Source organism: Mauremys reevesii, linkage group 6 (genome assembly GCF_016161935.1).
Source record: "Mauremys reevesii isolate NIE-2019 linkage group 6, ASM1616193v1, whole genome shotgun sequence".
NCBI classification, from domain to species: domain Eukaryota; kingdom Metazoa; phylum Chordata; order Testudines; family Geoemydidae; genus Mauremys; species Mauremys reevesii.
Window position 1 is genome coordinate 39,968,344 of NC_052628.1, and position 16,725 is coordinate 39,985,068.

Sequence of the window (16,725 nt, forward strand, 5' to 3'; positions counted from 1 at the left end):
TTACACAGTAAGTTCTGTGGGGCTTGGAGTTTGTTTTTTTTGTAAAGCTAAAGTTGATTATCTTTACTGTAGGGTTGTGGGGGAGGGAGACTGGCTTACAAAAGTGAGGGAACTGAAGAGTGGAAGGTGAGACTTGTAATAAAGTTGGAGTTTTGTGCAGGAGAGAGGTTATGAAAATTGAGATAGAAAGGGATGAAAGTAGTTTGGCCAAATTACAGCACATGAAAGTTAGTGGTGGAGACAATCTAGGTTGGGTGAATGGTAGAATGTTAGAAACGTTAAGCATTATAAACAAGATAACAGTGAATTATGGAGTTTAAAATTACAATGTCTCTTAAAGGGAAAAGGATTTAGCTTAGAGCCATTACATCGAGTGTCGGTACTACATTTTGACACGTGATATACATCTGGCAGTTTAAACAAAGGGGTTAATTTAAAATTCAGATGGAGAAATATTTTCCCTTCAGTGTTCCAATTAATGCAATTCTTCTGTCTTTAATCTCTAAAAATATTTTAATCATAAAAGCCAATGAACCCAATTATTTTTCAGTATTTCACATTCTCTTCTGTTTAGTGTGGAAAAATCAAAGAATATCTTTAGTTACAATGGCTCCAATATCTACTCAATAAGATCAATCAGAATTCTTCTTTTCCACCCTATTTGTTTTTACAGGGTATATTTGTAACCAGAGTGCAGCCTGAAGGACCAGCATCTAAATTGTTGCAGCCTGGAGATAAAATAATTCAGGTACTGTAATTGTAATCATTCTGTTTTAATGTACATAGTCCTTGTCTGTATGTTTGTTTGGTTAGTCAGTGCCTTTCATTTTTATGGCTGGTAGTGGCAGACTGCATTCAAGTTTAGTACTTACATTCTTTACATAGTTTTATCAATATCTCTTCCAAAAGAAGTCTTAGAAAACCAGTTATACTCTGTTACGTTTGAGTATTTTTCAGATATATATTAGTATCTCAATTACAGTGCAGCCTAAAAACAAACAACTTACAAAAGTAAAAGCATTTTGATAGACAACATAAGTTACCTAACATAAGATAAAGCCACCCAGAATACAGACTTGGACTTGAGATTGAGCTGCTCCAGCTAAATGATTGTCTGCATTTGAGTGAGGCTTAAATAGTTCTGTGCAAATTAGTTCCTCTCATCAGTGCTGGGAAATGTGACTGGCTTTGGATCTTAAAGGGTGCAAGTACTCTTCCATTATAAGTGCAGAAATCTTTTTATAGTTATTTTTACAGTTGGGTTTTAGGTGGGTGTGTGTTTGTGTGCAAACTTACATAACTGTTGATTAAGACACGTGGGAGATATGTGAATTACTGTTCTGTATTTTGTAAAATCGAATGTGTGTGGCAGGTAACAATCCATTCCAACAGAAGGCTATTCCTGATATTTGTATGATATTTCAGTAGTTAAATTTTCCCATTGTTGCTGGACTGGCTATATGTGGGTTGATTTTTGAAGGAATTCGTTCTCTGAAAAAGAGCAAAGAGAAAATGTCTGGTGAATGTGCTGAGGCAGTAATTACAGGTACTTTCATTTTTCAGAATTACTAGGCCATATTTTGCTCTATGACAGGTTTTGCTATTCGTGATGATTCTATTTTTCTCATGTAAATTGTAAAGCAGGATCTGGCAGTGGCAGAATGGAAAACCTGTCCTATGCGGCCACAGTGCCAGTTACACAACGTATGTATTTGTGTGGTTTAGTGAAGCTTCCCTGAAGCTGCTAAAGAGAGAATCCACAGTTGTACACAAATCTGCTAATCGCACCTTTGTACACTTCACAACCTCTGTGTTTCTAAAGCACAAAAGCATCTCTGGGTTTGGATGTCTTTAGCCCCGATCTGGATACAAAGAATGGTCTCAGAAGGTTATTGCTGTCTCAGGAAAACCTAAATTAAATGACAGGTTTCAGAGTAGCAGCCGTGTTAGTCTGTATCCGCAAAAAACAAACAAACAGGAGTACTTGTGGCACCTTAAAGACTAACAAATTTATTTAAGCATGAGCTTTCGTGAGCTACAGCTGTACATCATAATGTAAAATTTAGGCCTGACTGGTGGCTGTGCTTTGGATATCAGTAGGAAGGTTAAGATCTGAAATTGGTCCTGTACAGCCGTGGTTCTCAACCAGGAGTATGTGTACCCCACGGGGTACTCAGAGCTCTTCCAGGGGGTACATCAACTCATTTAGATATTTGCCTAGTTTTACAACGGGCTACATAAAAAGCACTAGAGAAGTCAGAACAAACTAAAATTTCATAGACAATTATTTGTTTATACTGCTCTATATACACTGAAATGAAAGTACAATATTTATATTCCAATTTATTTTATAATTATGGTAAAAATGAGAAGGTAAGCAATTTTTCATTAACTGTGCTGTGACACTTTTATATTTGATTGTTAGTTTTTAAGTGAGGTGAAACTTGGGGGTACACAAGACAAATCAGACTCTTGAAAGGGGTACAGTAGTCTGGAAGGGTTGAGAGCCACTACTGTCCAGTTCTTGGCTTATGAGTAGTTACCCAGCTTTTGCTCTTCAATATGGAAGTCTTGCTGCAGACCACATTCACCTAAGGAGTTATTGCAGGGGCAGGATTTGGAGTAACATTTTAAACACAGTATAGCTGCTACGCATCTTATTTACATGACTCTCGTTTAATTTTCTAACTCTTGCCCACTCTCCTACTCTACCTCAGTTCCACCCATTTTGAATGCTGCAAAATTCTCCTTATTTGGCTATGGTAGTAAAAAGTAGCGAGCATTGTTCAGCTCAAACCTACAGATGTTTGGACTGTTAACTTTTATCAAAGATTAAGCTAAATTCTAGGTATGACTAACAGAGTAGCAGTCAAAAATTGGTTTTAAATCTCCACTTTAATGGCTTTGTTATGCCAGTAACATAGCAGCGATGCTTTCTGAAGCTGTCCAGGAAGACGTGTCTAAATACTACTCGTCTTTATGGTGTTCTTCTTTTGGCTACATCATGATGAAGTCTCTCTTTTATTAAACAATTCACTTCTGTGAGTGCAGGAGGGGGCTCGGAGCTGGAGGTTGGGATGCAGAAGGGGTTTTTGGGTGCCAGATCTGGGTGGCGCTCACCTTGGGCGGCGCCCCGCAAGCAGCAACATGTCCCTGCTGCTCCTAGGCTGAGGCGCATCCAGGCAGCTCTGCACACTGCCTCTTCCCGCAGGCACCGGCCCCGCAGCTCCCATTGGCTGCGATTCCTGGCCAATAGGAGCTGCAGAGCCAGCACATGGGGCAGGGGCAGCGCACTGAGCCCCCATGACTGTTCCTCTGCCTAGGAGCAGCAGGAGTATGTTGCCACTTCTAGGGAGCCATGTGGAGTCAGGTAGGGAGCCTGACGGCTCCACGCCAACTGGACTTTTAATGGCTATCAGAAATACTAGTTTCTAGAGCTTTCTGGTTGGTAACATGCCGGATAACACAGCTTTTACTGTATTAATCATGAATTATATGGTAGAAGAAAATGGAGGTGCAGGTAATACATTTGCAGATGGCTGGGTAGATCCTTACAGAGTTGCTTGCTTGTGTGATTCTGATATCACCACTAAGAGGTGATCTCTTGTTTAGTGAACGCTGCTGCTGCTATACTGATGAGGACCGAGAGTCCTCCTAGATTTGAACAAGGAGTCAGCTACTGGATTTCTTGAACGGGCAGAGCCCATGGAATAATAGAGGTGGATGCCCCCAGAAAAAAATATAGTTGCTGTAAATGAAGGACAAATCCCAAAGAAGTGTGGCTCCTGAAGTATTGCAGAAGACTTGGAGCTCTGAGGGTAGAGATAGGACCTAATTTGGCTGCGTGAAAAATTTATATGGGCTCACTCTTGTTGAAAAATTAGCAAAGAATCCTGTGGCACCTTATAGACTAACAGAGGTTTTGGAGCATGAGCTTTTTGTGGGTGAATACCCACTTCGTCGGATGCATGCATTCACCCACAAAAGCTCATGCTCCAAAACCTCTGTTAGTCTATAAGGTGCCACAGGATTCTTTGCTGCTTTTACAGATCCAGACTAACACGGCTACCCCTCTGATAGTAGAAAAATTAGTATCTTGAGCATCAGAGTAGCACACTGGGTGTAAAATCCTCCCTCTCCTCTTTTAAAAATAAACGTCAGCCTTTAATAGACTTAATCCACCATAGATTCCAAAACTGTGGTGCACAATAGTCATTATACTCAGTGCACAATATATACAGTAACTCCGTGCTTAATGATTTTCTTCCAAATCCAATTTCCCCATAAGAATTAATGTAAAAATGGTTAGGTTCCAGGAATTTTTTTTGGCGAGACATTATATACATTTTTTTTGGCAAGACATTATATAGATATACAGTATAAGTCTTAAACAAACAATTTAATACCCTATACAGCAATGATGATTGTGAAGCTTGGTTGAGGTGATGGAGTCAGAGGGTGAAAGAGGGTGGATCGTCCGGTTACTCCTCTTGCTGTTTTTTCCAAAGTGCTGGGGTGTGCTCAACCACAGGCCCGCCCCCCACTCCACCCTTTCCCCCAAGGCCCCACCCCTGCCCCACCTCTTCCCACCCCTGCTGCACCCCCTCTCCCTGAGCACGCATGTCCTCACTCCTCCCCCCAGCCTCCTGAAGGCCACAAAACAGCTGTTTTGCAGCGTTCAGGAGGCTCGGATGTGGTGCACAGCCTCACCTCCCTCCACAGGCCGCCTGCCTGCAGCAATCAGCTGTTTTGGGGTGTTCAGGAGGCTCGGGGGGCGGGGAGGGTGGGACCTGCTGATCTGCAGGGCCGCTGGCGGGCGGGAGGTGCTGGGGTCGGATGGAGGGCTGCTGATAAGGGGGCTGCTGGCCAACTTTGGATCCAAGCCCCCATGGCCGAACAACATTATAAGCAAACGTTGCACAACTTTAAATGAGTATGTTCTCTAATAGATCAGCAATGTAACAATGAGACATTAACCAGGATGACGTTAAGTGAGGAGTTACTGTACTACATTCATTTTTTCTTTGTGAGAAAGGGCACCTGTGTTTCATTTATTAACTTTGTCTAGTGGTGCAGTCATACGAAATCAAAGAGAGATGGGATTTATATGCTTTTTCAGTTCTGGTTCCTCCATTTTGGGTAGCTGAAAATGTGTCCCTGTTGCCAATCTTTGGAGGAAAATTCTTCCACAAACACTTAAACATGCTGATCAGTTCACTTCCCTATCTTACAATACAGAATGTTTCTGCCCCACCATGAACAATCTAATGTGAAAACCTATAGAGTTTTATTGCTAAAATTAAAGACAACTTGCTGTTAGTTAAAACTCAAGTTACAAATAACATGTCCTGGGGACATTATTAATAAAATATAATTTCCTTCTTAGGCTAATGGATACAGCTTCATCAATATTGATCATGGACAAGCGGTGTCCTTGCTGAAGACTTTTCAGAACACAGTGGAACTCATAATTGTGCGAGAGGTTTCTTCATAAATAGTGTGGGGAAAAAACCAGCAAGATTCATCAAAGGACTTGTGGGAAACTGAATATTTTGATTATTTTTATATATGAAAGGAACTTGAAAAAATTATGATCAAAATTTGTACAGTAATGCAATATTGAACTTGTGGTTATGGGGAAGAACCACTGTATAGAACATACAGGAAACCATTTTTGAAATGCATATGGTGAATAACCCTGGTTACATTTTTAAGCATTATAGCAATCAAGGATCACTCCTCCAAGAACAGACCTGTGTTGTTTTTGTACAGATGGTAGGTTTATTTTTGGATAATTCATACACATTACTAAACTTTGTGCAAGGCTGTGAGAAGCCTCAGTTGTAGCCAGTGGACAGATGGCAGGGCTGTCTGTCCTGTAACTGTTTGTTGCCTTTATTTTTATTCACTGGGTATTAATGTGTTATGCTGAAACCACTTCTCTAGATATGGACAAGGGATTTGAAATGTTGGCTTTGCTATGTGCACATTGTATAGATGAATGGGTAGATGGAAGTTGGTGCTGGTTGGGTTAATTTAAAGGCCTAGTGAAGAACTATTTGCTATTAGTATCTGGAATCAAGAAAGAAGGAAACATTTGGTTAGTCTGGGAGTGTACGTCTACCAATAGAATAACGCAATAAAAGCATAATATCTTTTTAGGAAGACTATAATTACATAATTGTGAGCTCTTCAGGATTTGTTCTTATCATCGACTATCCATTTGCTATGTGTGATTCAATTTTTTTTTTTTTTGTTGCATACACAATTTTTTTCAACTGTACTGTGGAGATGTGCCCAGAGGTTTTTCTCTACCATGGAAATCCCCGATTTTGTGCAAATGGTGATACTTCTATCTTCTTTGTAATAAGTACTCAATTTTAAACTTATTTATAGATTAAAGAAAAAAATGGCCAGTTTTTATGATTGTTTTGCCTGTAAAACCCACAAAACACACACAGAGTAAATGGGTTAGGAAAGAAGGATTAAGAAAGTCATCTTGATTTTTGCTTGGCCTTGCACTGCCTTGTTAAACTAAAAGGAAACAATACGCATGGAGCTAGGTAACCAAAGCAAGTTTGTGAAACTGTTGAACAGTGATGGGTAATTGCTGTAGGGAACTGTAGAGCAAAAGGACGGGGTACTTGGAACCCACCAGTTTGTAACAATATTTCTTAAAGGGCTGTTCCTACAGGAAACATTAAATGTGAACTAGACACTTCAGAGTCATTAAAGGGTTTCTAACTATATTAATGTAATAGTGATTTACCACAGGCTGCCTTCGTTCCTTATTACTGTATAAAATATTTGATTATACTTTTGTTTGCCTGAAACATTAACTTTTTCTCTTTTTTTCCTATGTAATTGAGTAGAGATTGCATAATCTGCCGTGGTAATTAAAACATGGTCGTTATGGACCAGGGAAAAGTGCCATAGAAGACCAATAACTGTTTTTAATCAGGGCTAATTATTAGCTCATCATTGGAGCAATATTCATTTGTTGCAATTCATTTTTAATAAATAAATATAAGTTCATAGTTTTAAACTGGTAGAAATTGCCTTTTCAACCCCTATGTAATAAAATGTTTTTTAATAAAGCTAGCAAAAACACCAGCCCAGTTTAGTTTTTGGAAAAATGAGCTGGAACATAAAGGAATTATACATAGCTAGCTGAAATAAACAGGCAGTACTTTTTAAATATGTGAACTCCAATATTATTGCACTTCTTTCAAAACTGTTAATCAGTTGCTTCTTGTACTGTGTATAGTTCTAATAATTTTAACTGAAACCCTTTAACAACTCTTTGTATATTATTTTTAGTTGATTTTCTGTAATATTTACATAGGAATTGATTTTTTTAATATTAGCAGAAGTGTGCTGTATTTTGATAAAATTCACTTATTTTCTGTGTGCTTTACTCTTTACAGAAAAGAACAAAAATATAGCTATATAATGGCAGGCTTCCGCATTCCTTTTTTCCCCCTAAGACTTTTTAATTTCTCAATATATTTTTTTATTGACAATGCAAAATGATCACATGACGTCTTCATTGCTTTTAATCATACTATTTTTAATCACACTCTGCCTTTTAAAGGGAATACTTACAGATAAATGCTAATTTAACTTGACCTGATACATAAACTGTAACTTTGAGGAGGGAAAAGTCCAAAAACCAGAACTGATTCTTTACTGATCTTGAACTTATTTTAACTTTGTGTATATTATACAGTAGGGTTAAATAGTTCAGTTAGGGTTTCTACTGTTGCAAACGTTGTAACATTTTTCTTTAATGTTAACAGAAGGTTTAAACTATGTTGTCAATTAACTTAATTTGTAAGGTTGTGTATTGCAGAAAAATACTGTTACCAAAAACATTGGTTTGGCTATGGTATAACTGTAGGAGTTTAGTACTTCTTGTGGAAATACTTGGCCAAAGTCTGTCTTCAAGAAATCAGCAAACTAACCATGAAATAAAATATTGATGGTATTGATTTTACAAAGAAAATATTGGAGGTGTTTTTTAAAAATGTATTGAAAATGGTTAGGAGGTTAAAAAAATCAGCATTCATGTTTTTTTGGAGAGTGGGACGAGAGGTCTGTTTAATTAGTCCATTCAAAATACAGGAGGAGGAGAACAGTATCAAACAAAAGAAAATCAAATTCATCAACACAAGTGTGAAATTAATAAAGTTTACATCAACTCAATGTTCTTGCTCATCATAACAATTCATTAAAGAATCAGTTCAACTGACAATGAAATTTCCCCTGTATTTATTATGTAAATATTTTTCTGACTTCCTTTTTTGGACTGGAGTTTAAAAAGTGTGTATATACTTGAAAGCATTCTATGAACACAAACAGCAATAAGCAACACACAGAATCAAGCCTTGATGATTGATTTGCTGTACTACATTTTTTTAGAATTATTTCCTTGTCAGCAGTTATGAAATGTTTTTATTGATCAGCATTTATCCAACATTCCAAATTTTTGTATATAATGAGATAACACATGGAGAATAGATAATAAACTAATGCTCTTTAAAGCTGTGTGTAACTTACTTATTAAATACTTAGAAAGTTCTCCAGAACATATTTTTCTATAGTTTCATATCATTTGCATAATACACACCTCAGTTTTTAATCAAAATGTATTAGTACAGATTCACATATGCCTAGTAGGATTCCATGTGAATGCTTAAGGGTCTACTTCAGTGGATTGTGCTGCAGGACTGGGTCAGAATTTTGGTCAGACACTTAAAGGTAAACACTTTATAGATATTTGTTTAAAAAAATATTACTGTTTATAGTTCCAAGCCAGCTATAACTGTGGATATGTCCATTGTTGTTCCATTGAGGCTGCCGTTCCCAAAACCAAGGGATTTTAACACAGATTTAAACTTGTTCTCCATTGAAACCAATGGGAAAAGCACGTATTTTGAATAACAATTTGAGACTTAATTTTTTTTTAATACAGTTAGGTAAATGAGGTCTGGTTTCCACTTGGGTTTATTTTATTGCTAAGGAGTGTCCAGGAACCTCAGAAGAATATGGATAACCAACTGCCCTTATCACAGAGATATGGGATGCATCAATGTGACCACTCTAGCTTCAACAGCGCGGAGGGTGGGTGAGGTCAGGCAGCAGAATCAGAGGGTATTTTGGGGAGCAGTCTGATTTGAGAGGACTGGATTACTTGAATTCTTTGAAGGGGTCAACAAGCATGTGAACAAGAGGGAATCCAGTTGTTATAGTGTACTTAAATTTTCAGAAAGCCTTTGACTTAAGAGCCTCACCAAAGGCTCTTAAGCAAAGCAAGCTGTCATGGGATAAGTGGGAAGGTCCTCTCATGGATAGGAAACAAAGGGTAGGAATAAATGGTCAGTTTTCAGAATGGAGAGAGGTAAATACTGGTGTCTCAAAGGGGTATGTACTGGGACCAGTCCTATTCAACATATTCATAAATGATCTGGAAAAAGGGGTAAACAGTGAGGTGGCAAAATTTGCAGAAGATACAAAACTACTTAAGATAGTTAATTCCCAGTCTCTCAAAACTGGGTGACTGAGCAACAAAATGGCAGATGACATTCAGTGTTGATAAATGCAAAGTAATGCACATTGGAAAACATAATCCAAACTATACATATACAATGATGTCTAAATTAGCTGTTTACCACTCAGATCTTGGAGCCATTGTGGATAGTTCTCTGAAAGTATCTACTCAATGTGCAGCGGCAGTCAAAAAAGAATGTTTTTTGGCAGAATGTTGGGAATAATTAAGAAAGGGATAGATGAGACAGAAAATATCATACTACCCCTATATAAATCCATGGTATGCCCACATCTTGAATACTGCCTGCAGATGTGGTCGCCCCCTCTCAAACAAAATAGATTGGAAAAGGTTCAGAAAGGGGCAACAAAAATGATTAGGGGTATGGAACAGCTTCCATATGAGGAGAGATTAAAAAGACGAACTTTTCAGCTCGGAAAAAAGACGACTAAGGGATATGATTGAGATCTATAAAATCATGACTGGTGTGGAGAAAGTAAAGTGTTATTCACTCATAACACAAGAACTAGAGGATCACCCAATGAAATCAATAGGCAGCAGGTTTAAAACAAACAAAAGGAAATATTTCTTCACACAGTGCTCAGTCTCTGGCCTCCCATACGAGATGCAGCAGACAATCCAGGACCTCCCCTATGAGGGTCAGTCTTTGTTTTCCGAGAAGACTGACTCTCGTCTGCACAGCCTCAAGGACTCTCGAGTCACCTTGAAGTCCCTGGGACTCCACACCCCTGCCACCCAACGAAGGCACTTTAGATCCCAGGCCCCTCAGAGGAATTATCAACCTCAGGGTAGGCAGGATGGGTCGTGCCGGAGAAATAGGAACTCAAGGAAGAGACCTCATCCCTCCTCTGGCCAGTCTAAATCCTCCTTAGGCCCAAAACTGGCCTTTTGAATGTGCTTTTGGGGGCGATGCACTGGATTCATCCTGCCTTACCTTTTCATCCCATCTATCCCCTTTCTACTATGCATGAGCCCATATTATGTCAGACCGCTGGGTGCTCTGCATGGTAGAGGGGGGATATTCACTCCAATTTTCTGCCCTCCTGCCGTTCCACCCCCCTTCCCCATCCCTCTTCAGGGACCCTTCTCATGAGCAACTTCTCATACATGAAGGGCAATCACTCCTCTTGCTGGGGGCAGTGGAAGAGGTTCCTCCGGAGCAGAAGGGTAAGGGCTTCTATTCCCACTATTTCCTAATACCAAAAGCCAAAGGCAGGCTCAGGCCCATCCGAGACTTGAGAGAGCTCAACAAGTTCATAAGAAACTCAAGTTCCAAATGGTCTCCTGGGGCTCCATCATCCCTTACTTGGATCCAGAGGACTGGAATGCCGCCCTCTACTTGAAGGATGCATATTTTCATATAGCAATCACACCATCCCACAGAAAATACTGCAGAGAATACATGTAGGGACTACCACTCCAAGAAGAGGTTACTTACCAGTAACTAGAGGTTCTTTGAGATGTGTGGTCTCTTATCTGTATTCCACTACCTGCCCTCCAATTCCCTCTGCTTCAGACTGGATTCCATTACAGTAAGGAGGAGACTGGAGAGGTGTTGACCCGCACTATGTTATACCCTCAGCTGGGAGCACAAGGAGATGCACTATGAATGTGCGAGTCAACAGACACGGCTAAGAAATGCTTCCAGACTTTGGCCCATAGCATAGTGCACCCACATGTGGAATACAGATAGGGACCATGCATCTCCAAGAACCTCCAATTCCAGGTAACTGGTCTCCTCTTTTGGTTCGCTGGCTGTTCTGGAAAAAAACAAAAACAAAAAAAACACAAAATTCAGATTGTGTTGAACCAAATCCAAACTTCAGTGACTTGAAAAAGTCCATTTAATCTGCAATGAAGTGTTTTGTTCAATTGAAACTGTTTTGTTTCCAGGCATTTTTAAAGGACTACACTCAAACACATAAAATAATAATACTGGCCCAGTGGTTAGAGTAATCACCTGAGATGTGGGAGACCTAGGTCTGAATCCACTTACTGGAATCTCCCCACTCTTAAAAGGGTGCCTTAAGCACTGTCCTAATGGTTATGCTGGAGTGGGTCTCTCTCAATTTCTCCTGTAGAAGGTATATATTCTCTATAAATAATTAGTCATTGGAGCAGGAACTTCAACTTGGCTCTCATGCCACCAGGGGTGAAACTAACTTAAAGGACTTACCGGTACTGCAGAGTCCTTAGGAAGGGGCTCACCCAGAAGAGGCGTGGCCTCTACCAGAAAAGGCCAGGCCTTTAAATCCCTGGGCGCTTTAAATCAGGATTTAAAGGGGCCGGGGCTGGCGCTGCGGTAGCAGAAGCTGGAGCCCCGGGCACTTTAAATCACACCCGAGCAACCAGCTGCAGAGGCAGCTAGGAGCCCAGGGGGTGATTTAAAGGGCCCAGAGCTCCAGCTGCCACTACTGCAGCGGAGCCCTAGGCACTTTAAATCACTATCGCCGCCGCTACCCCAGCACCCCGGCCTCTGGTGGAGCTTTAAAGGGCCCAGGGCGGTAGTGGCGGCCAAACCCCTGGCCCTTTAAATCATCCTTTAAATAGCCGCTGGAGCCCCGCCACCGCTACCCCAGGGCTCCAGAGACGATTTAAAGGGCCTGGGGCGGTAACTGCAGCAGGAGCCCCGGGCCCTTTAAGTCACTGCACAAGCCCTCCTGCTGCTTCCCCTGGGCTCCACAGCAGGCCTCTGGCGGCAATTTAAAGGGCCCTGGGGCTCCAGCCGCTGCTGGGAGCCACAGGCCCTTTAAATTGCCACCAGGGGAAGCCTATCCACCCCGGTACGACACACCAGCTTACTTTCACCTCTGCATGCCACCCAGGGAACATTTATAGTTTAATTCATTAAAATTGCAATGATAATTTTCAAACTAGATTTGAGACTGTACAACTGATTTAAACCATCTTTGTTTAAATCACTCCACTATGCTTAAAATGGGATTAAAAGAGCTTTTGAACAGCAGGTTTTTAAAACCCCCGAACTATTACTGATTTGAAAGCTACACAGAAAACATCATTACTTTGGACGATAACATTTTGAATTATGGTAAAACAAAGTAAGAGCATGATCAATTTCACTCCAAAGAAATCCATTTATTTAAAACCTAAGCCAGACACTTTTATTGGCAGAGTAGATTTCCTGTGGATTTTGTTATTTATTCAAAGTCATTTCAGTCATGCAATCCATTGATTTCAAGATACAGGCACTATGTGAAAATAGCTATGGAAACAAAACTTGATAATTATTAGAAATGCTCGCATGTTCAGAGCTGGAATGCGTACAGGAATTTTGTAGTTGGACCTCAGCTTTTACCACATCAAAAACTGAACTTCCAAAGAAATTGCCTGATTTTAGGAGGCAATGATAATCCTAAAATGTCTAATCCACTTACTCCCTTTTGGGAGATAGGATTTCTCCTCTCCTGTCTTACCACTTTGTTTTGCGGCAGATTCTCACAAGCAGGGAAGACATAATGTTGAGTTAATGATAGCAGCAGATACTGGGAACCAGGACTCCTGGATTCTGTGCCAGACTCTGAAAAGGGCTCAGTATGTGGCTTTGATTAATTATTTAACCTGTGTCTCATTTTACTCATTTGTAAAATGTGGAGAATAATACATCACAGGGTAAGTTGCTAAATATTAATTAAATGCTTTCAGTTCCTTTACTAAAAGGTTGCTATACATACAAGTGTGACTATTAGTAAAGTATTATGGACCTGCTTCTGCTCTCTAGCAAAATTCCTTTGGACTTCAGCGGTGCAGGACAGGCTTTGTTTGACCAAATCTCCTTTAAAGGGAAAGGCCTCATATTTGTAATATGGGTATATGTATGGAAATCTTATTTTAGGAAGGGGGTTGGGGAATGTCTGATCTAGTTGCAAGTCATGTAAAGAAAGTTTAGTCCAAAGATGGAAAGAATACTGAACTACCTTAGCAACCTGAGTCTATGTCTTTGGAAGGTACTTTAATGAGGAAGTTATTACTATCAAGAAAGCCAACAAGAGAGCCCCACTTTCTTGGCTAGCTGATCACAAACAGGCTTACAGGAAGAGCAGTTTAGATATAAGGATAAAAAATACTTTTAGCCATTAAAGTTTGTTAAAAGCACCCTGCTGGACTTAAAAAGCAACACTGTTAACCAGAAAAGGCTTTAAAATAAACCACAAAAAGCAGTGAGGAAGATTAGAAATGCTGGAAGAACAAATGATGTTTAAAAAGGGAATGCAGTAGGCTGAGGAAGATACAGACTGTTGGAATTAAGATAATGTTTCAATCCATTTTAAGGAGAATCACTAGAAAATGCTTTAATAGGATAACCTAAGTTTGTTATATCTCCGAGTGGGTAGAGATGGGAATGGCCACAAAGTAATTTGTTAGTATATCTGAAGTAATACCAAGTTTATATTCTGGAACAGAAATATGGAATTATAGGGAATCAGTATTATATTAACTGTCTGCAACAATTAGGACATATACCTACCGGAATAATTTCTTTTACTACTACTGTTTTGTACTTATCTAGTGCCTTCCATCTGAAGACTTGCTGCACTTTAATTAATCATTTTAATTAATTAATAACTGGAATTTCAATAAGGCTTAAAGTATTAGCCACACTTTATAGATGGGGAAAGTGAGGCAGCAAGCAATTAAGTGACTTCCCCTAAACCCGTGGTCCCAAACCTTTTTGTGGCCAATAGCACATTCATGTTTTCAGAAGTGTGTGGCAGGCGCCAACAATTTTTCAAGGCTTATTTTGCATTTATACATTAAATACGAAAACCATCATATTTAATATTACATAATATATGAATCCATAAGATTAAAAAGGTAATTTTACATGTAAAAGATATTAAATTATTCAGCAATTACTCTCACGTTACCATGTGAATTTGCTCTTTTTTTATCTACCTGTAAGAAAAATTAAGGAGTTTTTTACAAAATCATCATCATAAACAGTTTTATTTATTTTTAAAAACTAAAACATTGAACTGCTAGTCCAAATATATTTATTATTCTTACTTTAACATAGCCAGTTATTGCTACTTGTATCTAGATTTCAACAAACAAACAAATACGTTAAACACAAGTTAATCAGCACTCATCAGCACTTAATGGAAAATAGGTATAATTAATTCATGTGTTTTTTCTAATAAAGTCAGTATGATTTTTGGCACTGCACTTCAACCAATTTTTTGTAGTTGGGAGAGTAGGCTGATATTCCCATTCATAAGCAATCATCAAGATGGGCATCTGTAAGCCGAGATCTGTATTTTGATTTTATGATGTTCATTGTTGAAAACAGAACTTTACATAGATAAGTGGGACCGAAATAAGATTTTATTTTGTATGCTACATTTTTTAAGGCACGAAACTTTTTTCAGTCAACCAGATTCCAGGATTTTAGAACAGGATCATTTTGAAGATCCAAAATTTCCAGTTCCACTTCTTCTGTTCTTACTTGAATGAGACTCGCAATTGCTGTAGCCATTTCTGTTACCTCTATTTGGCAAGTAAAAGGATTCACAAGAAAGGCAACTACAGGCTCAATGATGGTGAACTGTTGAAATCTCTTTTCAAATTGTTCCAGAAGTGTTTGAATGTGGATAACAAATGGTGATGGGTTAAAATCACTGTCACATACCATTTTCTTCATACTTGGGAAATGTACAAGAGACTTTGTCTTCATATGTGACATCCACAAGATCAGTTTTGCTTTGAATGATTTTACAGAATCTATCATTTGAGCCACATGTTTGTCTTTTCCCTGGAGTTCAAGATTTAAAATATTCAGTTTGTCAGTGATGTCGGCAAGAAAAGCCAAGTCCATTAACCAGCTGGAGTCTTCTAGTTGCTCAAAGTTCTGATTTGTGGACTTCAGAAATTCTTTGATCTCTTCGATTAGGCTTAAAAAACATGCAAGAACTTTACCTTTGCTCAGCCATCGTACTTATGTGTGCAAGATCAGATCAGAATGTTTACCATCAACATCTTCCAACAGGGCCTTAAAAAGTCGGTGTTGCAAAGGTTTCACTCAAATAGAGTTAATTATTTTAAATAACCAACAGAAAGAAAGAAACAAACAGTCAGAACTCCACTGGCCATCACCTACAGTCCTCAGCTAAAACCTCTCCAACGCATCTTCAGTGATCTACAACCCATCCTGGACAACGATCCCTTGCTTTCACAGACCTGGGGAGGCAGGCCGGTCCTCGCCCACAGACAACCCGCCAACCTTAAGCATACTCTCACCAGCAACCACACACCACACCATAGTCACTCTAACTCAGGAACCAATCCATACAACAAACTTCGATGCCAACTCTGCCCACATATTTACACCAGCAACACCATCAAAAGACCTAACCAGATCAGCCACACCATCACCAGTTCATTCACCTGCACATCCACCAATGTAATATACGCCATCATGTGCCAGTAATGCCCCTCTGCTATGTACATCGGCCAAACTGGACAATCCCTACATAAAAGGATAAATGGACACAAGTCAGATATTAGGAATGGCAATATACAAAAACCTGTAGGAAAACACTTCAACCTCCCTAGACATACAACAGCAGATTTAAAGGTAGCCATCCTGCAGCAAAAAAACGTTAGGACTGAACTTCAGTTCATTTCCAAATTTGACACCATCAGTTCAGGATTAAACAAAGACTGTGAATGGCTAGCCAACTACAAAAGCAGTTTCACCTCCCTTGGTGTTCACACCTCAACTGCTAGAAGAGGGCCTCATCCTCCCTGACTGAGCTAACCTCATCTCTAGACTGATTCTTGCCTGCATATTTATACCTACCCCTGGAAATTTCCACCACATGCATCTGATGAAGTGGGTATTCACCCAAGAAAGCTTATGCTCCAATATGTCTGTTAGTCTATAAGGTGCCACAGGACTCTTTGTCGCTATTTTAATAATGACATTCATGACGTGTTGAAAAGAAAGAACCTTGACCCACAAAGCTTCTTGGTGGATAATGCAATGATAAGACAAAGTTCGGAAAAGATACATTCTTCTTGCAGAGTGCAATTAATCCATTGGTGCTGCCCATCATTGCTGGTGCCCCATCAGTGGTGATCACAGACAGCTTGTGTAGTGGCATTCTGATTGATGCTGCATATGATTTGAATAAATTACA

The 16,725-nt window shown here is 39.4% G+C and overlaps 2 protein-coding genes across 19 annotated transcripts in view; one reads left to right on the forward strand and one right to left on the reverse strand.

Annotated features, from left to right (window-relative positions):
• Positions 1-7,406, forward strand: part of ERBIN (erbb2 interacting protein) — a 249,589-nt gene extending 242,183 nt beyond the window's left edge. For all 11 annotated transcript variants that reach the window (XM_039544892.1, XM_039544893.1, XM_039544898.1 and 8 more), the window contains 2 exons: positions 674-748; positions 5,387-7,406. In XM_039544892.1, the coding sequence (XP_039400826.1) occupies positions 674-748; positions 5,387-5,494 (183 nt within the window). In that variant the 3' untranslated portion in view covers positions 5,495-7,406. The remainder of the gene's footprint in view (positions 1-673; positions 749-5,386) is intronic.
• The window catches only part of LOC120408226, a 50,861-nt gene that overhangs the window by 21,508 nt on the left and 12,628 nt on the right, over positions 1-16,725 (reverse strand). The window contains exon 3 of one of the 8 annotated variants that reach the window (XR_005600544.1): positions 594-1,491. The exons of 6 other annotated variants lie outside the window; for them this stretch is intronic. The gene's annotated coding sequence lies outside the window, so the exon portion shown is untranslated. Of the gene's footprint in view, positions 1-593; positions 1,492-10,126; positions 11,329-16,725 lie in introns of those variants that run through there. One more of the 8 variants, XR_005600543.1, reaches the window with a different exon arrangement.